The sequence below is a fragment of the Thalassophryne amazonica genome, chromosome 5, assembly GCF_902500255.1.
Source record: "Thalassophryne amazonica chromosome 5, fThaAma1.1, whole genome shotgun sequence".
NCBI classification, from domain to species: domain Eukaryota; kingdom Metazoa; phylum Chordata; class Actinopteri; order Batrachoidiformes; family Batrachoididae; genus Thalassophryne; species Thalassophryne amazonica.
Genome location: NC_047107.1, coordinates 27,384,543 through 27,411,390, shown reverse-complemented (window position 1 = coordinate 27,411,390; position 26,848 = coordinate 27,384,543). Strand labels below are relative to the sequence as shown.

General features: G+C 43.7%; 1 protein-coding gene across 1 annotated transcript; it reads left to right on the top strand.

The window, feature by feature from the left end:
* Window positions 1-10,427: 10,427 nt before the first annotated feature.
* On the top strand, window positions 10,428-24,676 carry LOC117510224 (DC-STAMP domain-containing protein 2-like). Its single transcript, XM_034169850.1, is given in 15 exon segments — window positions 10,428-10,820; window positions 11,175-11,345; window positions 17,734-17,835; window positions 18,049-18,134; window positions 18,136-18,247; window positions 18,729-18,794; window positions 18,869-19,085; window positions 21,032-21,189; window positions 21,412-21,576; window positions 21,659-21,826; window positions 21,986-22,086; window positions 22,535-22,680; window positions 22,795-22,910; window positions 23,013-23,106; window positions 24,588-24,676. Coding segments are annotated over 15 exon segments (2,088 nt in total). The 5' UTR covers window positions 10,428-10,504; the 3' UTR covers window positions 24,658-24,676.
* The last annotated feature ends 2,172 nt before the right edge of the window (window positions 24,677-26,848 follow it).

Genomic DNA, 26,848 nt, shown 5'->3' with positions numbered 1-26,848 from the left:
TGTGTGTATATATATTTGATAATAAATATAATTTTTGATGATTTTTTGGGTGATGAAATTTCTTTCAGGTCTGTTTCAAATAAATTTTGAGACTTTCATTTTGAGTTTGTTCTCCTTCTCCTGCCAGGTTCTTTGGTTGATTTACAACCATCTTGATCAGTGGATAGCAGTTAACCCCAGAATTATCCTCAAAGGGGTTTGCTTGGGCAAAGGTCAATGTCATTGGGGTCAAAGGTCATGTCTTTTTATTTGTCCTTTTGCTGATTTCTGCCTGACTGGGTGATGTCTGGGTGTGAGATTTCATAGACATTTATAGTGTGGTTGCTTAGCAACATATGTTTGAATTGTCTTTGACTAAGGCCATCAATATCATCAAAGATGGAACTGAGTGGAGACTAAAGGCAAGTTTAATCCTTCTTACTGCACTTTGATCTTGACTGATCAGTACTTTGCTCTGTCGAGTATTGTAGTGTAATAGGTATACCTATTATACTACAGTACATATTATAATATGTACATATGGACTCAGTGCTTTCGGACCTGAGTATATCCCCATAATGTCCAAATACCTGTGGAAGGTCCTTCATTCCTCCCTATTTGCAATGTTCAAATACAGTAATTAGCATATTTTAGCTCTGAATGATCAAATTTACATATTACAGCATGGTGGTCATGCAGTTAGTGCACTTGTTTCCAGAGCGGCTGGTTCCTGGATCAAGACCACCCCAGGTCACACTCAGTGTAATGTGGAGTTTTGTCAGTGAGGCCATTCTGCGTAAAATCTATTAAATTGTTGGGTTTGCACCCTGTTTTTAAAGAAATGAGAGGCACAGACACTGTAAAGAAACCAGTCAGAGAGAGACAAATATATTTATGCTCTGCGCAGAGGAGGAGGGTGGGCAGTAGCAGCTTGTAAGTGCTCAGCTTCAAAGCTCTCCTAAAATCCCCTCCTCTGGCTCGGCTTTTTATTTAGTTCAACATGAGAAAAAACAAACAAGGACAGTCAGAGAGCGGTTACACGAGTCATGTCTGCATGAGGGAGATAGCAAGGCAAGGTAGCAGCTGGAACCTTCCATTCCTGCAACATGAGCCTTGTGGCTTGTCAAAAACAGGATAAGGCACTTATGCAAAATGAAAATAGTTTGCTCAGTCATGAAGAATGCAGACAAGTTTCTTTTTAAAACCTCCTCTTCTCACAAAGAGGAAAAGTACACGTAGTCATAAAAGGAAATAAATGATAATATAAGCATGAACTATATAAAATCCTTGACATAAATCAACACGGAGATCCATATCAGCTCTGCTGTGGCAACCCCAAGTGAAAAAGGTAGAAGCTGAAAGCACTTACTATTGCATATGACATGACTTTACATATCTGTTATGAAACTGCCACTGTACAGGACCACAGACACGTAAGGAGCTGAAGAAGAGCAGCAGAGCTCTGTAATTACACTGCTCCTGATATTACTCCAAAGTGTTGGTGGCTTTGTGCGCCGTTGCCTCACAGAAAGAAAGTCCGGGTTCACATCTACCCTGGTCCCTTCTGTATGCAGTTTGTGGGTGATTCTACGGGCACTTATTATGTCCTTTGATCATATTGTATGAAAAACAGAAAAAAGGGGAAATTTCAAACTTTTATAGTTATCTTTACAATGAAAGTGTGTTAAGAAATTGTTCTAGTAGTCTATGATGACTTTTTCACCTTTTTTCAGCATCATTATATGCAAATATTGCCGTTTTTGTGCTTGTCCCACACCCAGACTTTTGATCTTCAATGATAAAAATGAATGGTAAAGAAATGTTTTTTTCTAATGTTTTAAAATATCTCTGAATAAAATATCAGTAAAATAATCAAACATAATTGGGGTATTCAATGTCATACAACTGTTGTGATTTTTTTTTAAACAAAATGTAGTTGTCCCACACTATTGCCGTAATTTCCACCACAACACTGTAATGTCCCTAAACAGTTTGTATGAAAGATTGTTTGGGTAGTTTCTATGGAGATAACAGTGACATCAGAGCACATGTATATAGCGCCAAATCACAACAAACAGTTGCCCCAAGGCGCTTTATATTGTAAGGCAATGGTGTGGTGGAAATTACATTTACAAAGCCAGTAGTGCCCGTAGATAAAGAATCACCCTTGTATGTTCTACCCGTGTTTGCGTGAGTTTCCTCCAGGTGTTTCAGCGACAGACTGGCGGTCTGTACAGGGTGTACCCGGCCTCTGTCCTTATGACCGCTGGGATAGCCTCCAGCCCCCTGTGACCCTTAATTGGAATAAGTGGGTTTAAGAGCTAAAATATTGAAAAGTCTTCTTGCCACAGTCTGCTGATTATATCTGTTGAAGCTAGGAATATTTTTTTCCTTTTTTTTTTTTTTTTTGCCAAGTTTTCAATCATGTAAATATACAAGCCAAATTCAGCTCTGATGACTAAATAATCATCCATCAATCCATTCGGTACCAGTGGCTGTCAAACTTTTTCATGTCTCAATTTAGAAACAACAAAAAATTCCTTGTGCTTCCTCTCTAATAATGATTAAATGTCAATAATATTAAGAAAACTAAGTGGTTACCTTCAGCACAGCAGCCAGACTGCTGAGAAAGACACTCGCTGCAGCGGTGCAGCTCTCTGGCGACAGCACCTCTCCAATCTAAAACTGTCTATAGACACAGACAGAGCTATGAAGAAGAATCATTTCTGTGTGCTGTCTGGAGATGCAACGTACAGTAGTGTTCAGAATAATAGTAGTGCTATGTGACTAAAAGATTAATCCAGGTTTTGAGTATATTCTTACTGTTACATGGGAAACAAGGTACCAGTAGATTCAGTAGGTTCTCACAAATCCAACAAGACCAAGCGTTCATGATATGCACACTCTTAAGGCTATGAAATTGGGCTATTAGTAAAAAAAAGTAGAAAAGGGGGTGTTCACAATAATAGTAGCATCTGCTGTTGACGCTACAAACTCAAAACCATTATGTTCAAACTGCTTTTTTAGCAATCCTGTGAATCACTAAACTAGTATTTAGTTGTATAACCACAGTTTTTAATGATTTCTTCACATCTGCGAGGCATTAATTTTGTTGGTTTGGAACCAAGATTTTGATCATTTACTAGTGTGCTTGGGGTCATGTCTTGTTGAAACACCCATTCTAGGGCATGTCCTCTTCAGCATAAGGCAACATGACCTCTTAAGTATTTTGACATATCCAAACTGATCCATGATACCTGGTATGCGATATATAGGCCCAACACCATAGTAGGAGAAACCATGCCCATATCATGATGCTTGCACCACCATGCTTCACTGTCTTCACTGTGAACTGTGGCTGGAATTCAGAGTTTGGGGGTTGTCTCACAAACTGCGGCCCTTGGACCCAAAAAGAACAATTTACTCTCATCAGTCCATAACATATTCCTTCATTTCTCTTAGGCCAGTTGATGTGTTCTTTGGCAAATTGTAACCTCTTCTGCACATGTCTTTTATTTAACAGAGGGACTTTGTGGGGGATTCTTGCAAAATGAATTAGCTTCACACAGGCATCTTCTGTCACAGCACTTACAGGTAACTCCAGACTGTCTTTGATCATCCTGGAGCTGATCAATGGGTGAGCCTTGCCATTCTGGTTATTCTTCTATCCATTTTAATGGTTGTTTTCCATTTTCTCCACGCGTCTCTGTTTTTTTGTCCATTTTAAAGCATTGGAGATCATTGTAGATGAACAGCCTATAATTTTTTGCACCTGCGTATAAGTTTTCCCCTCTCCAATCAACTATTTAAACAACTAACGCTTTTTCTGAACAATGTCTTGAACATCCCATTTTCCTCAGGCTTTCAAAGAGAAAAGCATGTTCAACAGGTGCTTGCTTCATCCTTAAATAGGGCACAACTGATTCACACCTGTTTGTTCCACAAAATTGACCAACTCACTGACTGAATGCCACACTACTATTATTGTGAACACCCCCTTTTCTACTTTTTTTTTTTTTTTTACTTATAGCCCAATTTCATAGCCTTAAGACTGTGCATATTATGAATGCTTGGTCTTGTTGGATTTGTGAGAATCTACTGAATCTACTGGTACCTTGTTTCCCATGTAACAATAAGAAATATACTCAAAACCTGGATTAATCTTTTTAGTCACATAGCACTGCGTACTATTATTCTGAACACTACTGTAAATTGTCCAAAGCTGTGGAAGCTCAGTAAGGACACTGAAGCAAACCTGTGACGTCAGGGGTGTCGAAGAAGCACCGCTTGCTTCTTTTTTACTCCTCACTCTCTGATCCCCAGAGTCCTGTCTTTGTGCAATGAAATCAAAAACACAATACAAGATGATAATTTGGTTCTTTTTAATGACTAGAAGTACTCAGAGAGTGCAAACCTCCGCCAAGGCCATGGGGTCACTGACACCATAACATCATTGAACCTAAAAAAGTCTAACAATGATGTTTGCTAGTAAAAAAAGTTTCATCTGCTGTGACTGGATAGCATGTATCCTTAGCGCTTGGCATCACAGTTTATTGCAACTTGCACCTTTCCCAGAAGCTACTGTCATCTGAGCACTGATATTGATATGCATGTGCTTATAGACAAAAACAAATGAGACAAAATTCAATTAATTATTCAACTAAACTGCAAATATATGAATTTTTTAACATTTATGAAACACTTCTCTAAATAAATAACAGTAAATTCTGAAGTAGAACTATTTTTTAAGTGTTGCATGTGCTACACAAGGCCATAGGGTCACTGACCCTACAGAGATTCCCTCCTTGGCACAGTGATCTATTCAACAATTCAGTGCTACAACCAAAACTATGATACATACACTTTTCTTTCCTTTATATTTGACATCCTTGACCATGAAAACATACCACTAGAACTTGGAATCATTTTATGTCTTTATTAGTTCAAAAGTTATTGTATAAAAATGATTTTTCGGTAATGGCGGTTTTCTTCTGGATCTAGCTCCATAACATTTGAAGCTACATCAAATCTGATGACACCTTACTGAATCAGTACAGATTCAGCTACAGTTTGGTGTTAGTTGTGCATCTCTAGCTTCATTTGTCACCTCACACTGACACATTTTCTATTTTCCCTATATTTTTGCATATTCTGGATCACCAGATCCGGAATCCGGATCCGATCATCACCAAACTTTGTTATTTGATAGAACATTTGACTATATTACACCCTAATTTTTTTCAAGCCTTTCTGTCTTGTTTTTGTGGAGTTAGAAACTAGAATGTCAAAATTCCCCCTATCCCACAATGGTGAAGAATCCTTTAAAAATTCCTGGATCCGGATCACCACTAAAATTTAATCACTTGTTCCTCTTGTCATTTCCAACCACTCCACAAAATTTCATCAAAATCCGTTCAAAACTTTTTGAATTATCCTGCTGACAAACAGACAGACAGACAAACAAACAAACAAACTCAACCGAAACATAACCTCCTTGGCGGAGGTAATAAACACCAGATGTGGAAAATCTACTGGACATGCTGCATTTGTTTTATTCATTTATTACATTGGAGACTTTTGTTTAATTGTGATTGCAGGCTCTCACGGGTAAAGATAAGACTTTATTGATCTCACAGTGGAGAAATTCATGTTACTTCAGCTCTTAAAAGAAAAACACACAAGATGGGTGCGAGTGGAGGAAAATGTGCATCAACCATGTGTGCAAGGATAGGCAATAATAATACTTGTAATAATACAATAAAATAAGAGAATGAGTAGAATATATATATATATATATATTATATATATATATATATATATATATATATATATATATATGAATGAATGAATGAATGAATGAAATTTATTTCAGCATCAACACAGTACAGACACAACATATCAAATCAAAACAAAAACCAAAACCAAAATTTGCACTGTGTGTCTGAAAATACACACACACACCTACATGCATACATAATTACATATGCATATATAAACATGATTGGAATTGAAAGAAAATAGGAGCATCTTATTTACAATATGTGAAGTGGAATTTAGATGTGATAAGGTGTCATTAGTGCTGGGATTTGTAAACAAGTTGTTACTGCACATGATTTGTGGACATATTAATATTGCACGTGATTTGTGGACATATTATTGCATGTGGTTATTTCACAGTGTTATTGTACAGCCTGACAGCAGCAGGGAGGAACAACCTGCGGTATCGTTCCTTCTTGCACTGAGGGTGCCTCAGTCTGTCACTGAAGGAGCTGCTCAGCTCCACTACAGTCTGGTGCAGAGGGTGAGAGGAGTTGTCCATGATGGATTTGAACTTGGTTAACACCCTTGTCTCAGCCACCTCCTCCAGGGAGTCCAGAGGAAAGCCCAGGACAGAGCTGGACTTCCTGACCAGCTTATTCAGTCTCTTTTTCTCCCGCTCTGTGCTGCCCGGGGCCCAACAGAAGACAGCATAGAGGAGAGCAGAGGCTACAACAGAGTCGTCACTAGGGTTATGACGACAAAACTTTTTTCAAAACTTTCATTTTCCTGATGTTGCAGTTGATGAACTTTTACCCATAGGTCACTTTTTTGAAGTTTATTTCATTGGATCATGAAAAAACCTCCCGCACCTAGCACCACATCACTTTTAAAAATACACGAGTTTACACAATACTATTTAAAAATAATGTAACAAGAAAAAATAACAGTATCAAGAAATAACAAGAAAATATAACAATGATATTGCTAAATATATTATTAAACAATAATTAAAAGAAATAAAAAATAAAGGTAAAATAGATGATGGGGGAGGTGATGGTCTAGTGGTTAAGGTGTTGGGCTTGAGTCCAGAAGATCATGGTTTCAAATCCCCACCTGACTGGAAAATCACTAAGGACCCTTGGGCAAGGCCTTTAATCCACTATTGCTCCCGGTGCGTAGTGAGCGCCTTGTATGGCAGCACCCTGACATTGGGGTGAATGGGCCTCATGTATCAACATGCGTACGGTGATATTTGAGCGTATACGGGGTGTACGCCAAAACGGCTGCGCTACTTGGCATTTATCAATGTGGTCGTTGGCGTACGCTGCGCTGAAAATATACACCAGGTCGAGAGGTGGCGTAAATTACACACCAAAATGAACCAGCACTGGAATCCACATAAAAATGAAAATGATCAACATGATAAACAGTGCCATTATACAAATCAATGCATATGTTACATAAATAACACTTTCCTGATTATACTACATAATAATCAATACAAATCCCACTTTTGCGGGATTGCTGGTCTATCGAGCACGATCCGTGGCCACAGCGCTGACCGCAAAGACAGCGCTGCTCGCCTTTTTCGCCAGAGCCTGGAGCCAGAGCAGCGCTGAGCTTAACTTTATGTGGTGATCGTTTTAGACAATGAAATTGATAATTACAACTGTAGTGTTGTCATTCCCTTCGCCCGAGCTGAAATCAGGTTTTGTTTTCTCCATTCGTTTGTTACAATAAAATAAATAAAGAAATACATTTTAAAAATAAAGAAATCTGAAAAATTAGGCGTGTCTTATTAATTGAGCGAGCAAATATCCACGTCAAGAATTACTGACATGTGAAAAGAGAATACAGTGGTCCCTCGCTATAACGCGGTTCACCTGTCGTGGCCTCGGAGTCTCACGGAGTATTTAGTCTAATTTTGCATGCCTTGTTTTTTTTGTTTTTTTACAGTGTTCTGTGTTCTGCGTATCTGTTTATAAGAATCTTCTCACCCAGAACAAAAAAAGCGCCAACAACTACTCATAACTGTGTTTGTCACTTGGAAACACACCTGCAGCCAGTGAGTGGAAAAAGGCGCGGCATCAGGATGCAGAGGCGCGATCAGAGGAACTGTGACATACTGGTCAGTCACTATTAATAATTTCTTATGTGTCCAACCTCGTACGTTGATCGTTAAAATTAAATTCATTGGTTCTAAAATCCATCATAATTATTTATAGGAAAACGTTCTATTTTTATTTCTCAAACAAATGTTTGGGCCTGAAAACAGGTTGGTCTTATTTTTCTACTAAGGTTTGAACTTTGAGAGTGTTTACACACGAGAGAAAAGTGAGAAAATGTTCATGCCTGATTGAGAAAGTGTATAAGTGGTTTTACAGGGTTTTTACAGCTTTAAAACATCTATAATAATTGTAAAAAATAACGCTGACTACGTTGCGGCTTCGCGTATTACGGACTATTTTTAGAACGTAACTCCCGCGATAAATGAGGGACCACTGTAACACTTTTTGATTATACTACAAAACAATTAATACGACGGCCGCTTTTGACGCTCTATTGGCACGCGTCGTGATTGGTGGAGTTCTTTTTCTTTGCCCTCTTCCTGGCTTCCATGTCGTAAAATGAGGGTGTGTCTGAAGCAGAGTCTGAATATTTTTGGGTGTGTTTATTATAATTACGATTGTTTTCACCCACCGCATTTATCAAGGTCATGTCTGGCGTACGCTGGAAATGGGCAGTGTGCACTGCTTGATACATGTCACGGCAACTTTGGTGTACTTCAAATTTACACCGTAAATTTACGCCACAAGTGCGCAACGTTGATACATGAGGCCCATTGTGAGGCATAATTGTAAAGTGCTTTGAGCGTCTGATGCAGATGGAAAAGCGCTATATAAATGCAGTCCATTTATAGATAAACATGAACATGCCACTCAACAAAGTCTGCTGCCAAACTGGTGTCTAAACACTCTTTGTCAACAAAAAGCGTCACAGGTGCTTCAAAGTCTGGCTGAAGATGGGTTAGTGTCCAACACCATCACAGTCTGTTGTCTGCGTATACCTGGTATGCAATATATAGACCCAACACCACAGTAGGAGAAACATGCCCATATCATGATGCTTGCACCACCATGCTTCACTGTCTTCACTGTGAACTGTGGCTTGAATTCAGAGTTTGGGGGTCATCTCACAAACTGTCTGCAGTCCTTGGACCCAAAAAGAACAGTTTTACTCTCATCAGTCCACAAAATATTCCTCCATTTCTCTTTAGGCCAGTTGATGTGTTCTTTGGCAAATTGTAACCTCTTCTGCACGTCTTTTATTTAACAGAGGGACATTGCGGGGGATTCTTGCAAATAAATTAGCTTCACACAGGCGTCTTACACCACTTACAGGTAACTCCAGACTGTCTTTGATCATCCTGGAGCTGATCAGTGGGTGAGCCTTTGCCATTCTGGTTATTCTTCTATCTATTTTGATGGTTGTTTTCCATTTTCTTCCATGCGTTTTTTTTTTTGTTGTTTGTTTTTTTTTTTTGTCCATTTTAAAGCATTGGAGATCATTGTAGTTGAACAGCCTATAATCTTTTGCACCTGCGTATAAGTTTTCCCCTCTCCAATCAACTTTTTAATCAAACTACACTGTTCTTCTGAACAATGTCTTGAACATCCCATTTTCCTCAGGCTTTCAAAGAGAAAAGCATGTTCAACAGGTGCTGGCTTCATCTTTACATAGGGGACACCTGATTCACACCTGTTTGTTCCACAAAATTGACGAACTCACTGACTGAATGCCACACTACTATTACTGTGAACACCCCCTTTTCTACTTTTTTTTTACTAATAGCCCAATTTCATAGCCTTAAGAGTGTGCATATCATGAATGCTTGGTCTTGTTGGATTTGTGAGAATCTACTGAATGTACTGGTACCTTGTTTCCCATGTAACAATAAGAAATATACTCAAAACCTGGATTAATCTTTTTAGTCACATAGCACTACTATTATTCTGAACACTACTGTACATGTGCAGATGCAATTTACTGTGATATGCTTGCATCTGCTGCATTCAGCATCAAGACTTTATGGGAACAGGGTTCTCAAGTCTCACACACTGTCTGTGAGATATGTTCTCACACTCATCCCACACCTTGTATTTATCATATTGAGAAGGAAGAGATCACGCCCACCAAGGAGGGATGACTTTTTCCCTTCTACATCATACATGGTGAATAAAAATATGATGCGACGAGTCTAGTTTGACAGTGAAAAGACTGCTCCTAAACTTTGAGTGGCTCTGCCTCAAACAGATGTAATCTCACTCCAAACTCGAGAACCCCGGTGAGAATATCATTTGAAGTACTAATAACAAATGTTCCAGTATCCACTGTGGAGCAGCAGATGAAACAATCAACAAAGAAAATCCAGCTTTGAAAATGTTATTTTCGTGAAACTAAAAAATTATTTGCATAAAATCCCATAAAAGTAGTCATCATATGGAATGGCCCATTTCAGAATAATTATTATATGATTGGATATTTACAGTATTGATTATTGCGCTTTATTTTCATATGACTTTCTCACTTCTCTTTCATCATTGTAAACTCATGCTGCTTTATTGTTGTCTCCTTTTTGTATAGTTGCTGCTGATGCTGAGTGATAATTGAAGATGATGCATTCAATATGTCATTTTAATACGATGTCCTGTAGAGGCAATGATGCTGCTGCAGCAAAGTGAAATCTAAAATCTCAGCTGACTCCATGCTGGTGTCTGATCCAGGTCTCTGTGTGTTTATAACATCTTGTTCTTTTCACCTCCACAGATCAACAAAGCACATGTGTGGCTGGAAAAAGGTCAAAGGTCACCTGCAGGAGGCTGGGCAGAGCCTTGCTCTATTTTCCTGTGGGCTGCTATTGGCATCTCTATATGGTGCCATGGCTCTGTTCCTGCATCCCCAGGCCATGTGGTACTGTGTGTACAGCACGGTGGGTGTGGCCTTCCTGGCAGCATTCGGCCTGGGGTTGTCGACCAGCATCCGAGGCACCGTCTTGCTCATGGTGCCCTCAATGTTCTCAGGTGAGCGTGATTAATGTCGCATCATCCATCAGGTTCACTGTGAAAATCCAGTGGCACAGAGTTCCTGCACATCGATAATCCATGGCATTCAGTAGATATTGTGGCAGAGTGTCTAGATTCCAGAAACTAGTCCCAGCTGCAGGCTTCATTGTAGATTATTTCTTATAATTTGGACAGATTGCATTTGTGAGAAACATTCTTCACACTGACTTAAAATCAGACTGAACATGGTTGCTTCATGGGTAATGATTGTAACTGTAAATTATTATGAGTATGTCCTTACAGTTGTAGGTGGGGCTTTGTTTGGGGTGTGGTTCTTGGGTGCAGTTATCTCATTCTTTCACTGTGTTTCAGAACATGGCTGGAACTTGCTGCAGGTAGTGTGCATCTCGCTGCTTCTGTCCGGCCCACTCACCAACATAATTGAAAACTCGGAGGGACTCGCCACCACTCTGATGTGTGGGGCGGAGCTGGCTGCCAATCAAACCCAGGAACTGTTGCAGCGAGCAGCCACACCTCTGTTTCGTAAGATCCACCCACTTTCACATATTTCATTCATTTAAATTCCAGTTTTTGCTTCCAGATGCGTTCATTGACATTGATTGGAGCTAGCTTCATACCAACTGACCAAACTGGCTGGTGATGTAAGAATTGTTGATACAAGCATAACAAGAGGTTTTGTTCAAACTTTTAATAATCTGTCAAAGAGGCAGCGTGTACTATTTATATATTTAAAAAAAAAAGAAAGAGGGCCCATTGTTGTGTGGGCCGCTGAAGAGGAGGTACTGCTGGCCCACCACCACAAGATGGCGCCCTGCTTGAAGTGCGGGCTTCAAGCACGAGAGGGCGTTGGCTTTGCTGGAGGTGACAGCTGTCATCAATCAACACAAGCTGTCACCCATCACCACCACTACAAAGACCGGACTGCAACTCCACCTCCTCGCCGAGAAATCAACTACCATTCAGGTAATTTCTCTGCTGACTGACACTGTGTGTGTTTAACCTGAACTTCTATTTGCAGCCGTTTTCCTGGAGTGTTTCCTTATCTGGAGGATTGGCGTTTGGTGTGACAGCGACGGCTTCGCCTCACACCCCAACTCAGATAAGTGGTTGACCAGGAGCTGCACGAGTGTGTGTGATTGGAGGTGGAGGTTTTCCCTCCTTAATACAGACTGTGGGATTACTGAGTGTGCGACCTCACACTCATCTGGACTGTCTCTGTTCTCTGCCAGCAGTACCGGGTCTGACTGCTGAAGACAGCGGCCACCTGGGGCGCAGGGCTTGGCGGCTCCGGTGTTCTTCAGCTCCGTTGGTGTTGGAAGCTGTGTGGGGATCCAGCTCTTCTCTCTCCAGGCGTCTTCTATCGTCGAGCCTGCCCACACGTCACCTGGTGTATGATTGACAGTCCACCATATTGTTATTGTCTGTACGTTGTTGTGCGATTCACAACATTAAATTGTTACTTTTTGGCTTATCCATTGTCCGTTCATTAACACCCCCTGTTGTGGGTCCGTGTCACGACACTTTCACAACAGGATTTCTCGGCCAGCGTCATGGATCCCGAGGGGCGTCACCATCGCTTGAACGCCATGGAGAGCGAGGTGCACAGGCAGGAGGCGGGTTGGGTGAGCTGCAGCACATCTTAACCGCCTTGCCACTCGGTTGGACTTAGTTACCGAGCAGAGCAGTGTTCTCATCGCAGGATAGAGGCTCTCACACGCCCAGGTGGAAGCGCATGCTCATGGCGCTGCTGCAGCAACCTCTTCCTGCTGACCGTTGTGCCAGAAACCGACATTTCCGCTGGTCGTTCAACGACCCCCACCCACCTTCCCCTGAAGCATACAGTAAGCCCTCCGAGCCGTACGGAGGCTGTGTGGAGACGTGGCGCGGACTTCTTGATGCAGTGCTCGCGATCGTCTTTTCACAGCGTCCCGTCATGTAACGCGCAGACGCCTGCCGGTGGCTTACGTTATAAACTTGCTTCGAGAGATGCACGCGCCTGGGCTAACGTCGCTTTGGGAGCAGAATTCACAGCTCCTAACGGTTTATACTGAGTTTGTGAGGTAGTTCCGACAGGTGTTCGACCACCCTCATAGAGGCGAGACCGCTTCAAGTGGTGCTGCTGTCGATAAGACAGGGTGTCGGAGCGCAGCAAGTATGCAGTCGACTCCCGCATCGCGGCAGCGCGAGCCGGCTGGAAATGCTGTTCGCGCTCCGCGCCGCCTTTGTAACGACTGTCTCTGGTCCTCAAGGAGCACCTGGGGCGAAGGACGACCGCGGGATTTAGATGGGCTTATCGACCTGGTTTATACGTTAGACAACCGATGAACAGAACACCGACGGGAGCGGACGAAGGGCGTGGTCAGGCCACAGCCGTCCCTCTTCCTCCCGGGTCCTGAAAGGAAGCCGACTTCCCCCACGCTCCACTGCCAGGGCTCTCCACGTGACAACAGCTCCCCCTGCTGACGTTGCTATGAACGAGCAGTGCCAAAAAAACGATCAGATCAGAGACAAAGGAGGCTGATCCGGGAGAGTGTTTTCTCTGCAGCTCTACTGAGCACACACAGAGAGAATGCCCCAAACGATCAAAACAGCAGCACTCGTCCTTAGAGACTGGGCTAAGGTGGGTCACAATACCCCGCGGGGAGACCCCGTAAATCTGCACAAATCCCAGTCACGATCCTGAGTGAGGATTTAACCCTTCACGCCCCGCACTGGTGGACATGGGGTCGGAGGGAAATCTGCTGGATAGCAGATGGGCAAAGGAGGTTGGGCTCCCTCTAGTGGCCTTACCGTCACCATTGTCGTGCGGCACTAGATGGCACCTTCTTCCACTAATCAACACACCAGACTCAGCCAGTGACATTGGTGGTGTCTGGGAATCACAGGGCGGAGATTGTTTTATGTAACACCTTCTACCTCCCGAGGATATTGGGTTTTCCATGGGTGTTAAAACACAATCCCCGGATTGATTGGCCGTCTGGGTTGTGTTCAGTGGAAGCGAACCTGCCACTGGGAGTGTTTAGGATCCTCGGTTCCACCCGGTGTGACAGCTAAGGAGGAGGTTTTAGTTCCCCCCAATCTGGCGGCGGTGCCAGCCGAGTACCACGACCTTGCTGACGTCCTTCAGCAAGGATCTGGCACTCACGCTGCCCCCCGCACCGTCCGTACGATTGTGCCATTGATTTGATACCGGGCACTGAGTACCTGTCCAGCAGGCTGTACAACCTCTCACGTCCGGAACCGAATCAATGGAGACCTACATCCGGGACTCGTAGCTGCCGGGTTGATCCGGAACTCCACCTCCCCGATGGTGCTGGTTTCTTTTTTGTGGGCAAGAAGGACGGCGGACTCCGTCAATGCATTGATTACAGAGGCTGAACGAGGATCACGGTTCGAAACCGATACCCGTTACCTCTGTTGGATTCAGTGTTCACGCACCTAGCAATGGAGCCCAAATTTCACGAAATTGGATCTTAGGAATGCTTATCACCTGGTTCGGATCCGGGAGGGAGAGGAGTGGAAGACGGCATTTAACACCGCCGTTAGGTCACTTTGAGTACCTGGTCATAGGCCGTTCGGCCTCACCAATGCGCACGCGACGTTCCAGCATTGGTTAATGACGTCTTGCGGGACTTCCTGCATCGGTTTGTCTTCGTATATCTAGACGATATACTCATTTTTTCCCTCCGGTCCTGAGACCCATGTTAAGCATGTACGTCAGGTCCTACAGCGGTTGTTGGAGAACCGGCGTGTTTGTGAAGGGCGAGCAAGTGTGAGTTCCACCGCACTTCTTTGTCCTTCTTGGGGTTCATAAATCTCCTCCAACTCTACCGTCGCCCCTGATCCGTCCAAGGGTTGCGGCGGTGAGAGATTGGCCCCAACCAACGAACCGTAGAAACTACAACAGTTCCTACGGTTTTGCAAATTCTAACCGGAGGTTCAGCTCAAGGGCTACAGTCAGGTAGTTAGCCCCTGACGCCCCTGACCTCCACAAAAAGTCCCTTCACCTGTTCGGATCGTGCGAAGCCGCGTTTAGGGATTGAAACGCCGGTTCCTCCAACTGCACCAGTTCTGGTGCAGCCCGATCCCAGCGCCAGTTTGTTGTTGAAGTGGATGCCTCTGACTCAGGGATAGGAGCCGTGCTATCCCAGAGCGGGGAGTCCGACAAGGGTCTCCATCCATGTGCCTACTTTCCCGCAGGTTGACCCCCGCTGAACGGAACTATGACGTCGGCATCGGGAACTTCTTGCGGTGAAGGAGGCTCTTGAAGAGTGGAGACACCTGTTGGAGGGAGCATCGGTACCATTTACAGTTTTCACGGACCATCGGAACCTGGAGTACATCCGGACCGCGAAGCGTCTGAACCCCAGGCAAGCCCGCTGGTCGCTGTTCTTCGGGCGTTTTGACTTCCGGATCACCTACCCGCCCCTGGACAAAGAACCAACGATCTGATGCCCTGTCCCGGGTGCACGAAGAGGAGGTCAAGACTGGCTGTCAGACCCCCCTGACACCAATCATCCCCGAGTCCACTGTCGTGGCCGCCCTTACCTGGGACATGGAGAAAGACCGTCCGGGAGGCCCTGACACGGAGCCCGGACCCGGGGGACCGGTCCGAAGAACAAACTGTACGTCCCACCAGAGGCCAGGGCTGCGGTCCTTGACTTCTGTCACGGTTCCAAGTTCTCCTGTCACCCAGGGGTGCGAAGAACCGTGGCAGTGGTCCGGCAGCGCTTCTGGTGGGCGTCTATGGAAGCCGACGTCCGGGAGTATGTCCCAGGCCTGCACCACCTGCACCAGGGCAAAGCTGACCATCATAAGGCCCAAGGCCTCCTCCAGCCTCTGCCAGTGCCTCGTCGCCCCTGGTCTCATATCGGCCTGGACTTTGTCACGGGCCTCCCGCCGTCCCAGGGAAAACACCACCATCCTAACGATAGTGGACCGGTTTTCCAAGGCGGCCCACTTCGTGGCCCTCCCGAAGCTCCCGACGGCCCAGGAGACTGCAGACCTCCTGGTCCACCACGTCGTGCGTCTGCATGGGATTCCATCAGACATTGTCTCGGATCGTGGTCCTCAGTTCTCCTCCCAGGTCTGGAGGAGTTTCTGTAGGGAACTGGGGGCCCCCGTCAGTCTCGTGGCTGGGTACCACCCCCAGACGAGCGGGCAGGCAGAGCGGACAAACCAGGACATGGAGCAGGCCCTCCGTTGCGTGACCTCCGCGCACCCGACGGCCTGGAGTGACCATCTGGCCTGGATCGAGTACACTCATAACAGTCAAGTCTCGTCTGCCACCGGCCTCTCCCCATTTGAAGTGTGTTGGGGTACCAGCCCCCATTGTTCCCGCTAGTGGAGGGAGAGGTCGGGGTGCCTTCGGTCCAGGCCCATCTGAGAAGGTGCCGTCGGGTGTGGCATACTGCCCGCTCTGCCCTGCTCAAAGCCCGGACGAGGGCCAAGAACCATGCAGACCGCCGGCGTGACCCGACCCCTGCGTACCAGCCTGGGCAGGAGGTTTGGCTTTCCACAAAGGACATTCCCCTGCAAGTGGAATCCCAAAAATTGAAGGACAGATACATCGGACCTTTCACTATCCTCAAGGTCCTCAGTCCACCCGGTTTTTCCATGTGTCCCACATCAAACCTCACCACGTGTCACCCCTCTGTGCCCCCGGACCGGCACCGCCTCCTGCCCGGATCATCGACGGGGAGCCGGCTTGGACCGTGCGCCGGCTCCTGGACGTCCGTCGGAAGGGCCGGGGGTTCCAGTATTTGGTGGACTGGGAGGGGTATGGACCCGAAGAACGCTCCTGGTGAAGAGGAGCTTCATCCTGGACCCGGCCCTCCTGGCCGACTTCTACCCGGCGGCACCCGGACAAGCCTGGTCGGGGCGCCAGGAGGCGCCCGTTGAGGGGGGGGTCCTGTTGTGTGGGCCGCTGAAAGAGGAGGTACTGCTGGCCCACCACCACAAGATGGCGCCCTGCTTGAAGTGCGGGCTTCAAGCACGAGAGGGCGTCGGCTTTGCTGGAGGTGACAGCTGTCATCAATCAACACAAGCTGTCACCCATCACCACCACTACAAAGACCGGACTGCAACTCCACCTCCTCGCCGAGAAATCAACTACCATTCAGGTAATTTCTCTGCTGACTGACACTGTGTGTGTTTAACCTGAACTTCTATTTGCAGCCGTTTTCCTGGAGTGTTTCCTTATCTGGAGGATTGGCGTTTGGTGTGACAGCGACGGCTTCGCCTCACACCCCAACTCAGATAAGTGGTTGACCAGGAGCTGCACGAGTGTGTGTGATTGGAGGTGGAGGTTTTCCCTCCTTTACTTAATACAGACTGTGGGATTACTGAGTGTGCGACCTCACACTCATCTGGACTGTCTCTGTTCTCTGCCAGCAGTACCGGGTCTGACTGCTGAAAACAGCGGCCACCTGGGGGCGCAGGGCTTGGTGGCTCCGGTGTTCTTCAGCTCCGTTGGTGTTGGAAGCTGTGTGGGGATCCAGCTCTTCTCTCTCCAGGCATCTTCTATCGTCGAGCCTGCCCACACGTCACCTGGTGTATGATTGACAGTCCACCATATTGTTATTGTCTGTACGTTGTTGTGCGATTCACAACATTAAATTGTTACTTTTTGGCTTATCCATTGTCCGTTCATTAACGCCCCCTGTTGTGGGTCCGTGTCACGACACTTTCACAACACCCATAACAGATCCTTCCTGTACAGAAGAGAAGTACATGACATAAATGTCCAAATCCCTCCACCCTTAGTGGGACTGATGAAATGTCTTCACATGGAGAAAGGGATCAGTAACTCATAATTAAATTAAATTATCAAGCTGTGATGCAACATAATCTGTTATCTCTGAAGTTGTTTTTTTTTTGTTTTTTTTGGTGTCGTGTCTTTTCACTGCAGCTGTGTTGGACAAAATTAAAGAGATCAGCAACAACGCCTACGCTGTCGCAGGAAGAGTTCAGAACTTCATGACGGCGATGACGGACAGCACGCGTCACGTTGGTGAGTGATGACGTTTTATTGATGTCTGATTCAGGCTCAGATTTTTCCTGTTCATTGTTTGTCCCTCTAACTTTTCCTGATTGTTGTTTCAACCTGACACAGACTTTCTCACGGAAGATCAGTTTTCATGTCAGACAAAAAGCAGACGATGTTATATTTGAATGTTGAATTTAAACATCAGTTGAAGCTGACCTCTGACCCCTGTCCTTGCAGCTCAGACCTTGAGGAATGTCCTGCACTTTCTGGTGGACATCGGTGACGTCTGTAACAACAGGATGGGCTCTCCGTACAAAAAGTGGCCGTGCGGTCTTCATCGAGGCTCAGACGGATTGTGAAAATCAGCTGAAAGACTTCAAAGCTCTGTGCCAGATTGTGAACGTCTTCATGCCACTCTGCCAAATTGCTCAGGTTAGTTACATGACATTGTACTCCAGCTGTTCCTCGCAATATGCTAAGCTTGATCAATTTGAAACATTTTCTGCTTCCTAAGTTGGCTGCCATCTCTGGAAGGGCGCTGCACATTTCTGGATTTTGAATTGAGGCTCAAAGGTTTAGAGTTGAAAGTGAAGTCTTAGTTTAACTTGGAAATAACTGCAGTTCATGTCACATCGGGAACTTTAAACAAAACTTCCAGATCCATGAAACGGCTTTGTGTTATTTCAGAATTCTTGCACAGCGGCAGACTTCTAATATTGTCCCGGTCCAATTTTGGATCTGTCTGATTTTACAAAATGCACAGAACATATTAATGTATTTAAGTCATATGATCTGATTATTTTTGCTCCATGTGCTTGTTTTTTTTTTTTTTTTGTAATTTGTATTTGTTGTGGTGTCTACTCAGAAAATGCCAAACAATTTAATATTGTCTTCTAAATGTGATTTGATCTTTTCAGCTGCTCAGTTCTTCTGTATCATCCCATCCTACATCGGCAGCCTCATCAAAGCACGACTGGCAAAACGTAAGTAAATCTTTTTCTATTATTATTTTCCACAATTTCTGATGTACCCAGTCTGATCCTGAATCTCCTTCTAGCCATCGTCAACTCCTTCGAACACATGAAGCGGGAATTTGAGTTCAACATTTCAGCTTCAGTGCATTTTGACGTTGACGTGAACAGCAGTCGCTCGCTGCAGGAGATGGGGCAGGGGATCATGGAGGCTGTGTCATCCCGCCTTCACATATTCCAGAAGCTGAGTGAGCCTCTGGCATATGTCAGCCTCATCCTGTGTTCTGGTCCTTCCTACAGTCAGTCTGCCCGCCTCACATACTGTCCGTCAACAAATTATGTATGATACTAATCATAAGTCACTGCACGCAAACAAAAGACCGACTTTACATGTTCCTGCCTGAACAAGTCCAAACATATTCAAATGCACCAACATTCCTTTTTCAACTAATGTGTATAAAAAAAAACTTTTACATTTGTTAATCATGGATGACTGCCATGTTCTTTATTAATCAAGAAAATTTATTGAATAGTTATACTGATAAGAAATACAGGTACTGAATACAGAGTTTTGAGCGCTCTTCACCAGGCTGTAGCCAGAATCCAGACCTCTGACCACTCTGTTGGTGCAGTGGGCATCCTCCTTTTTAAGATTTCCTGCCTTCAGACTTGGAGACGTGTGTTCAGAGAAAGCTAACTTATCTCTGAATTTTTGTGAAAGCTTAGCTCATCACATCCTGTCAAAGAAAAACAGTAGTAGTCCCTTCAGCTGCTCCCTTGTTTTCACTCGGGGTCACCACAGCAGACCCGAGGTGGATCTGCATGTTCATTTGGCACAAATTTTATGCTGGACGCCCTTCCTGACGCAACTTCACATTACATGGAGAAATGTGGCAGGGGTGAGGTTTGAACTGGAACCTTCTGCACTGGAACAAAGTGCACTCACTACTTGGTCACATTGAAACAGTCGGCTTTCTTATTGCTGATGTGGACATTACATTTAAGGTCATGACACATACCACTGACAGCTACCACTAACACTGGCAGCTTTTGTGCCGACAATGCAGATTTTGCAAGGTTCTGTTAATTCTACTCAATCCTTATTATAATACTGTCCCTTACAAAGTCAAAGTATTCCTCAGTCTGAATTTATTCAGTCATGTTGAAAAACAGGCCTGGGTCCCCAGAGATGCAGGGGGCTCCATCTTGTGAGAGACCCCAAACATGGCCGACGTGTTTTTTATAAAAGAGAATGTAGGCGGTACCTTATTGGCTCATGTAGTCTTGGCTTCAGCCTGCAGTTGTTTGGGACCTGGTAGAACCTAATTCCTTTGTTTGGCCTTTCTGATCAAATAAAACCAGTTCAGACCAGTTGACATGTATACTCAAACAGATAACTAAAACTCACAAAAAAAAATGCAACCATTTAAGCATAGCAAATACTTGATAGTAAAAAATAAAATATAATAACAAATAAACAGATATATCTAACAGTTGTTTCATAACAGAACTAATATACCTGCGACAGCTTCAAATTCTGTTAAAAGATGTCAACTCACTGTGTATCTGTCAGAATCCAAAATTTCAAAGCAGAATGTGCAATAATTCCAGAGTTCCTGACAGAAATATTGTGGACCCACAGACTCCATGATGTCCACACTTGTCCTTTTCATAACAAGGGAAATCACCTTTGTTGTTTAACTAACATGCTGATATAATTAATAAGTATACTAACATGCTGAATGTATTGTTTCAGTCTGTTTTGGAATTGTAGCTTTGCATCAAATGTAGGAAAGTAATTTGTGCCACTCACCTCATGATGATGTGATATGAATGCATATATGTTTTGCCACGGTCATAATAATGACAATTTAAAAAAGTCAATGTGTCTCCATGTTTTGGTAACTTCATACACAACATTATTAAATGTCAACAAGTTAATACAATAGCATGTTAAATGCCACATAGTAAAAATTAACCAACAGTTTACAGAGGTGGGACAAAGTCACTGTCAAGTCAATTTCAAGTCATGAATCTCCAAGTCTCAAGTCAGTTTACAAACAAATGGTGGTCATTATGACTTGAGACTTGATTTGGGACTTGCTGATTCATGACTTGAGAGTGACTTGATGGTGACTTTGTCCCACCTCTGACCATTTACATGATAACTGAGCATTTTAACATGTTAATGTTTTGTGTGCTGTGTAAATGTGTTTTGTTCTGTTTTTTTTGTTGTTGTTGTTTTGCAGGGCAGTGTGGTACAGGCGTCGGTATCTCCAGAAGGACAAATTTGACAATGTGTACATCTCCGCTCAGTTTGTGGCGCTCGACCAACGGCTTTCCAGGGGGGGCGGAGTGTCTGTTCTGCCAGTCACTCCCCGCGAGGCCAAGAAATTCATCACACCAAGTGAGCCTGCATTCAAACCTGATTGGCTGCGAGTCAGTGGTGTCACCAAAACAATAAAATAAGCATTTAGCCAACACCCAAACTCAAGTGTAGCTGAAATTCAAACTGATCGCTTCCATTGAGCTCATATTCATTAGTCACTTCCAGAAGTGTTGTTGGCTTCAGTCTGTGTGAGGACCAAAGTGAACTGATCTGTGGTGTTTGTCTCTGTTTGTCCTCCAGTGTCTCTTCGTCAAACACCAGAGGAATGGAGAGCGACCTGTAAGGGTGTGGCCTCCATTCTAACACACATGGCGATGGCGGGGGTGCTGGTGGTGCTGGACTTCCTTTTGTTCTGGATTCTGGATCAGATTCACCACCAGGCAAAGGGGGATGTTGTTGCCAGAGGTGAGAAAAGACACAGTGAGCAGCTGCAAACTGCTCACTTTTGATAAGACTGTAACTTCTGTGTGACCTTCTGTGCCATCAGCTCCTGTCATGGTGTCCATGGACGTGAATGGATCAGGATACGCTGCAGACATCTTCAAGGACGTGGTCTCTGCCTTTAATATCCTGCAGAGAGGAAATATTACTGTTATCAGCAGGAAGTGTCTCCAAGAGCCCTCAGAGCCAGATTACAGCACCTCCTTCATCTTAGGTAAGACACCAGTCCAGTTATGACATCATAAAGATCAGTGCTTCTTCTTCCCTTCATATATTTCTCTTTTATTGTTGTTTTTTTTTTTTCTTTGATGGAAAAAAAAAGTTATTTGAAGTTGGCGTGATGACATGTGAGTAAAGTGTTGGTGTGTTTCAGGGTTCCTGTACGGGCTCTCTCTGCTTCTCTCTTTGACCAGAGGTTACGTCCTTCGCTGCCGACGACTGATCTGTGCTTATTTACACCCCAACAGAGAGCTGGTACACACTCAAACATTTCACTCAATTTTTATTAATTTCACCAGATGAAAACAGTCTTTATCTGAAATCTTGCACACGATAACAGCTTCAAAACATTAAAGACAAAGAAAAAGTCTCTGCATCCTGGATGACAGTCACCCCAAAAAAACAACTGGTCCATCCCCACCTCTCAAACGTAGCCATCTGTCTCACACAGCCAGGTGGGCGTGTCCTTGGTCTTCTTCCATTGCTGGGGTCCTCATGACTGGGGCACGTGCAAGCTGGATCATGCTCAGAGAAAAGTGCCACTTGGCCAAAATGCTGAATTATTTAAAAACTATTCTGTTTGTGCTCATGTTGTCTTTGTTTAAGTTAGTTTAATTTGAACATCTGAGACAGTTAAGAGTTACATGTAATTCACTTTTTTAATAATCTCATTGTAACATTAAGTTGTTTTTTGGTGCATCAGGAGAGGATCCAGTTCCTCCGTCGGCAGCTCCTTGACCAGAGGAGGAGAGAGGGAAAAGCGCTGAAAGCCTCTGCAGCCAGAGCCCGAGCTGACAGAGGAAGAGGAGGAGGAGGAAGAGGGAGCTGCCTTCAAACACTCCTTCGACGGTAACGACAAACCAGAACAGATGAACAGCATCAATCTTTTTAATTCAAATATAAAAGTGAAAAAATAAAGTGGGTTAAAAGCGTAAAATCTGTGAGTGTGTGTTTGTGTGTCAGGTTACCTGGAGGCGTCCACCTGTTGGACCTGCTGGGTGTGTCCTCAGCCACCTGTCTGTCCTGCGGTGAGGTGGTGGGCAAAGACATGGTCGCCTGTGATGTCCCAGAGTGTTCAGGTAGACACACTTTAAATACGTTTGAAGCACCGCTGCTGCCTTCACTTTCTGTTGTTTTCCACAGTGTCGACTTTGACATGTTTTTTCGTCTTGATTTTTCAGCTCTGTACTGTCGGCCATGTTTCCAGAGTCTGGACAACACCTGTGCGGTCTGCATGCGGGCTCCGACTGTCCAGAAAAACAGCGAGGTGGAGCTGTGAGTGTCACACACCTCAGAACAGGACAGATAAAATGAAAAATGAGTGTTTGTGTGTAGTTAACGAGCCCTCTGTGCACGGAATCACATCCCCACCATCCTGTTTCCACAAAATATCAGTCACATGATCAGTCTAAACCAAACCTGGTGAAATGATCAATACCATCAAGAGGAGGAGCCCATTACATTTAATCAGGATACAAATCTGCATTTTATGTTTTTTATGTCATGACATATGCCTTTTTGTGGAAAAATAAACTGATCATGTTGAAATCTGTCACTCATACATATCATGACAAACATTCAAGTAAAGTTTGCTGCAGATCTGGATTAGAATCTGGATCTGTCACAGTCAAATACACATTTACACAGCACTGATATTGAAGTTATGTTGTAACAGTGTTACAGATATGTAATTAATGCTTTTAATCCAAACACAGAACTGTCCAGTTTTAGTGTAGGAATGTGCTCTCATAATGCTATTCCAGTTTATTCTGTTAATGCCTTGCTCAAAAACACCCTTGCAGTATAACACCACAAGTAAGTTTAACAGTTTAATATCTTGAGAGAGATTTTATGCCCAGACAGACCACTGCAGATGCAATGTTTGCTCTAAGAGTGCTGATGTATTACTATAGAGAAGGCCAGAAGGAGCTGCATTGTGAATTTTGAGAAAGCTATTTGTGAATTGTGTGAATGAGAGGGAGCATGGTTGCAAAACGTCGAGGTAGCAAATGTAGATGAGTTTAAATACTCGAAAACATTTATCCAAAGTTATGGAGAGTGTGGTACAGAGGTGAAAGCCTTGTCACTAACGCTGATTTAAATATTGCTGAGTAATTGGTCAATATTGCTGACGCATGGATGGATATTATTAGTTTTGACTTGCGTTGCCTTTTCGCTTTTCACTGACTCAGGATGATGCTTAAACGCAGGGGCAGATCCAGGGTCCCCAACCCCCCTTTTCATGGCCCCCCAAAAAACTGATGAATGTTGTTTCTGAACCATCTATTCAGCAACAAGTGACTCAGCTACATTTGTACCACATCATGATTCAGCAAGGTGTTGCGTGTTCAGTTTTTTAGCCACAGACATTTAAAATGTTCTGTTACTTGTCATCATAACATCATCGCATCATGTTCAAAATTGTACAATAAAGGTTCAAATGAACGAAAAACAGGTTAGAAAATATCTTTTCTATGTGGTTGTATTTTGTGGTGAAATATGTACCAAAATTCAGGAATTGGCACCTAAAAATTCCAAATTTTCTGGGGGCGTGTCCCCAGGCTCCTTAGGGAAGCCTGATATCTCTGTCGCACCAGACTCATTCGCAAATACCCCCCCCCCCCCCACACACACACACACAACGGCCCTTTTTACAAAATCCTGGATCATTGCTTAAATGTGACTCAGCTCTCTGATGATGTCAGTTCTCTCTGGTCACCCGTTTACTGAAATCTCTTTCCGATTGGTTCCTGCAGGGATTCCAGCGATGATGAGCAGCTGATGCCAACTCATCATTCATCAGTGATCCTCAAACAAAGCAACTGAAGAACAGGAGGATTTCTGTTGTGTGTATATATATTTGATAATAAATATAATTTTTGATGATTTTTTTGGGTGATGAAATTTCTTTCAGGTCTGTTTCAAATAAATTTTGAGACTTTCATTTTGAGTTTGTTCTCCTTCTCCTGCCAGGTTCTTTGGTTGATTTACAACCATCTTGATCAGTGGATAGCAGTTAACCCCAGAATTATCCTCAAAGGGGTTTGCTTGGGCAAAGGTCAATGTCATTGGGGTCAAAGGTCATGTCTTTTTTATTTGTCCTTTTGCTGATTTCTGCCTGACTGGGTGATGTCTGGGTGTGAGATTTCATAGACATTTATAGTGTGGTTGCTTAGCAACATATGTTTGAATTGTCTTTGACTAAGGCCATCAATATCATCAAAGATGGAACTGAGTGGAGACTAAAGGCAAGTTTAATCCTTCTTACTGCACTTTGATCTTGACTGATCAGTACTTTGCTCTGTCGAGTATTGTAGTGTAATAGGTATACCTATTATACTACAGTACATATTATAATATGTACATATGGACTCAGTGCTTTCGGACCTGAGTATATCCCCATAATGTCCAAATACCTGTGGAAGGTCCTTCATTCCTCCCTATTTGCAATGTTCAAATACAGTAATTAGCATATTTTAGCTCTGAATGATCAAATTTACATATTACAGCATGGTGGTCATGCAGTTAGTGCACTTGTTTCCAGAGCGGCTGGTTCCTGGATCAAGACCACCCCAGGTCACACTCAGTGTAATGTGGAGTTTTGTCAGTGAGGCCATTCTGCGTAAAATCTATTAAATTGTTGGGTTTGCACCCTGTTTTAAAGAAATGAGAGGCACAGACACTGTAAAGAAACCAGTCAGAGAGAGACAAATATATTTTATGCTCTGCGCAGAGGAGGAGGGTGGGCAGTAGCAGCTTGTAAGTGCTCAGCTTCAAAGCTCTCCTAAAATCCCCTCCTCTGGCTCGGCTTTTTATTTAGTTCAACATGAGAAAAAACAAACAAGGACAGTCAGAGAGCGGTTACACGAGTCATGTCTGCATGAGGGAGATAGCAAGGCAAGGTAGCAGCTGGAACCTTCCATTCCTGCAACATGAGCCTTGTGGCTTGTCAAAAACAGGATAAGGCACTTATGCAAAATGAAAAATAGTTTGCTCAGTCATGAAGAATGCAGACAAGTTTCTTTTTAAAACCTCCTCTTCTCACAAAGAGGAAAAGTACACGTAGTCATAAAAGGAAATAAATGATAATATAAGCATGAACTATATAAAATCCTTGACATAAATCAACACGGAGATCCATATCAGCTCTGCTGTGGCAACCCCAAGTGAAAAAGGTAGAAGCTGAAAGCACTTACTATTGCATATGACATGACTTTACATATCTGTTATGAAACTGCCACTGTACAGGACCACAGACACGTAAGGAGCTGAAGAAGAGCAGCAGAGCTCTGTAATTACACTGCTCCTGATATTACTCCAAAGTGTTGGTGGCTTTGTGGCGCCGTTGCCTCACAGAAAGAAAGTCCCGGGTTCACATCTACCCTGGTCCCTTCTGTATGCAGTTTGTGGGTGATTCTACGGGCACTTATTATGTCCTTTGATCATATTGTATGAAAAACAGAAAAAAGGGGAAATTTCAAACTTTTATAGTTATCTTTACAATGAAAGTGTGTTAAGAAATTTGTTCTAGTAGTCTATGATGACTTTTTCACCTTTTTTCAGCATCATTATATGCAAATATTGCCGTTTTGTGCTTGTCCCACACCCAGACTTTTGATCTTCAATGATAAAAATGAATGGTAAAGAAACGTTTTTTTCTAATGTTTTAAAATATCTCTGAATAAAATATCAGTAAAATAATCAAAACATAATTGGGGTATTCAATGTCATACAACTGTTGTGATTTTTTTTTAAACAAAATGTAGTTGTCCCACACTATTGCCGTAATTTCCACCACAACACTGTAATGTCCCTAAACAGTTTGTATGAAAGATTGTTTGGGTAGTTTCTATGGAGATAAACAGTGACATCAGAGCACATGTATATAGCGCCAAATCACAACAAACAGTTGCCCCAAGGCGCTTTATATTGTAAGGCAATGGTGTGGTGGAAATTACATTTACAAAGCCAGTAGTGCCCGTAGATAAAGAATCACCCTTGTATGTTCTACCCGTGT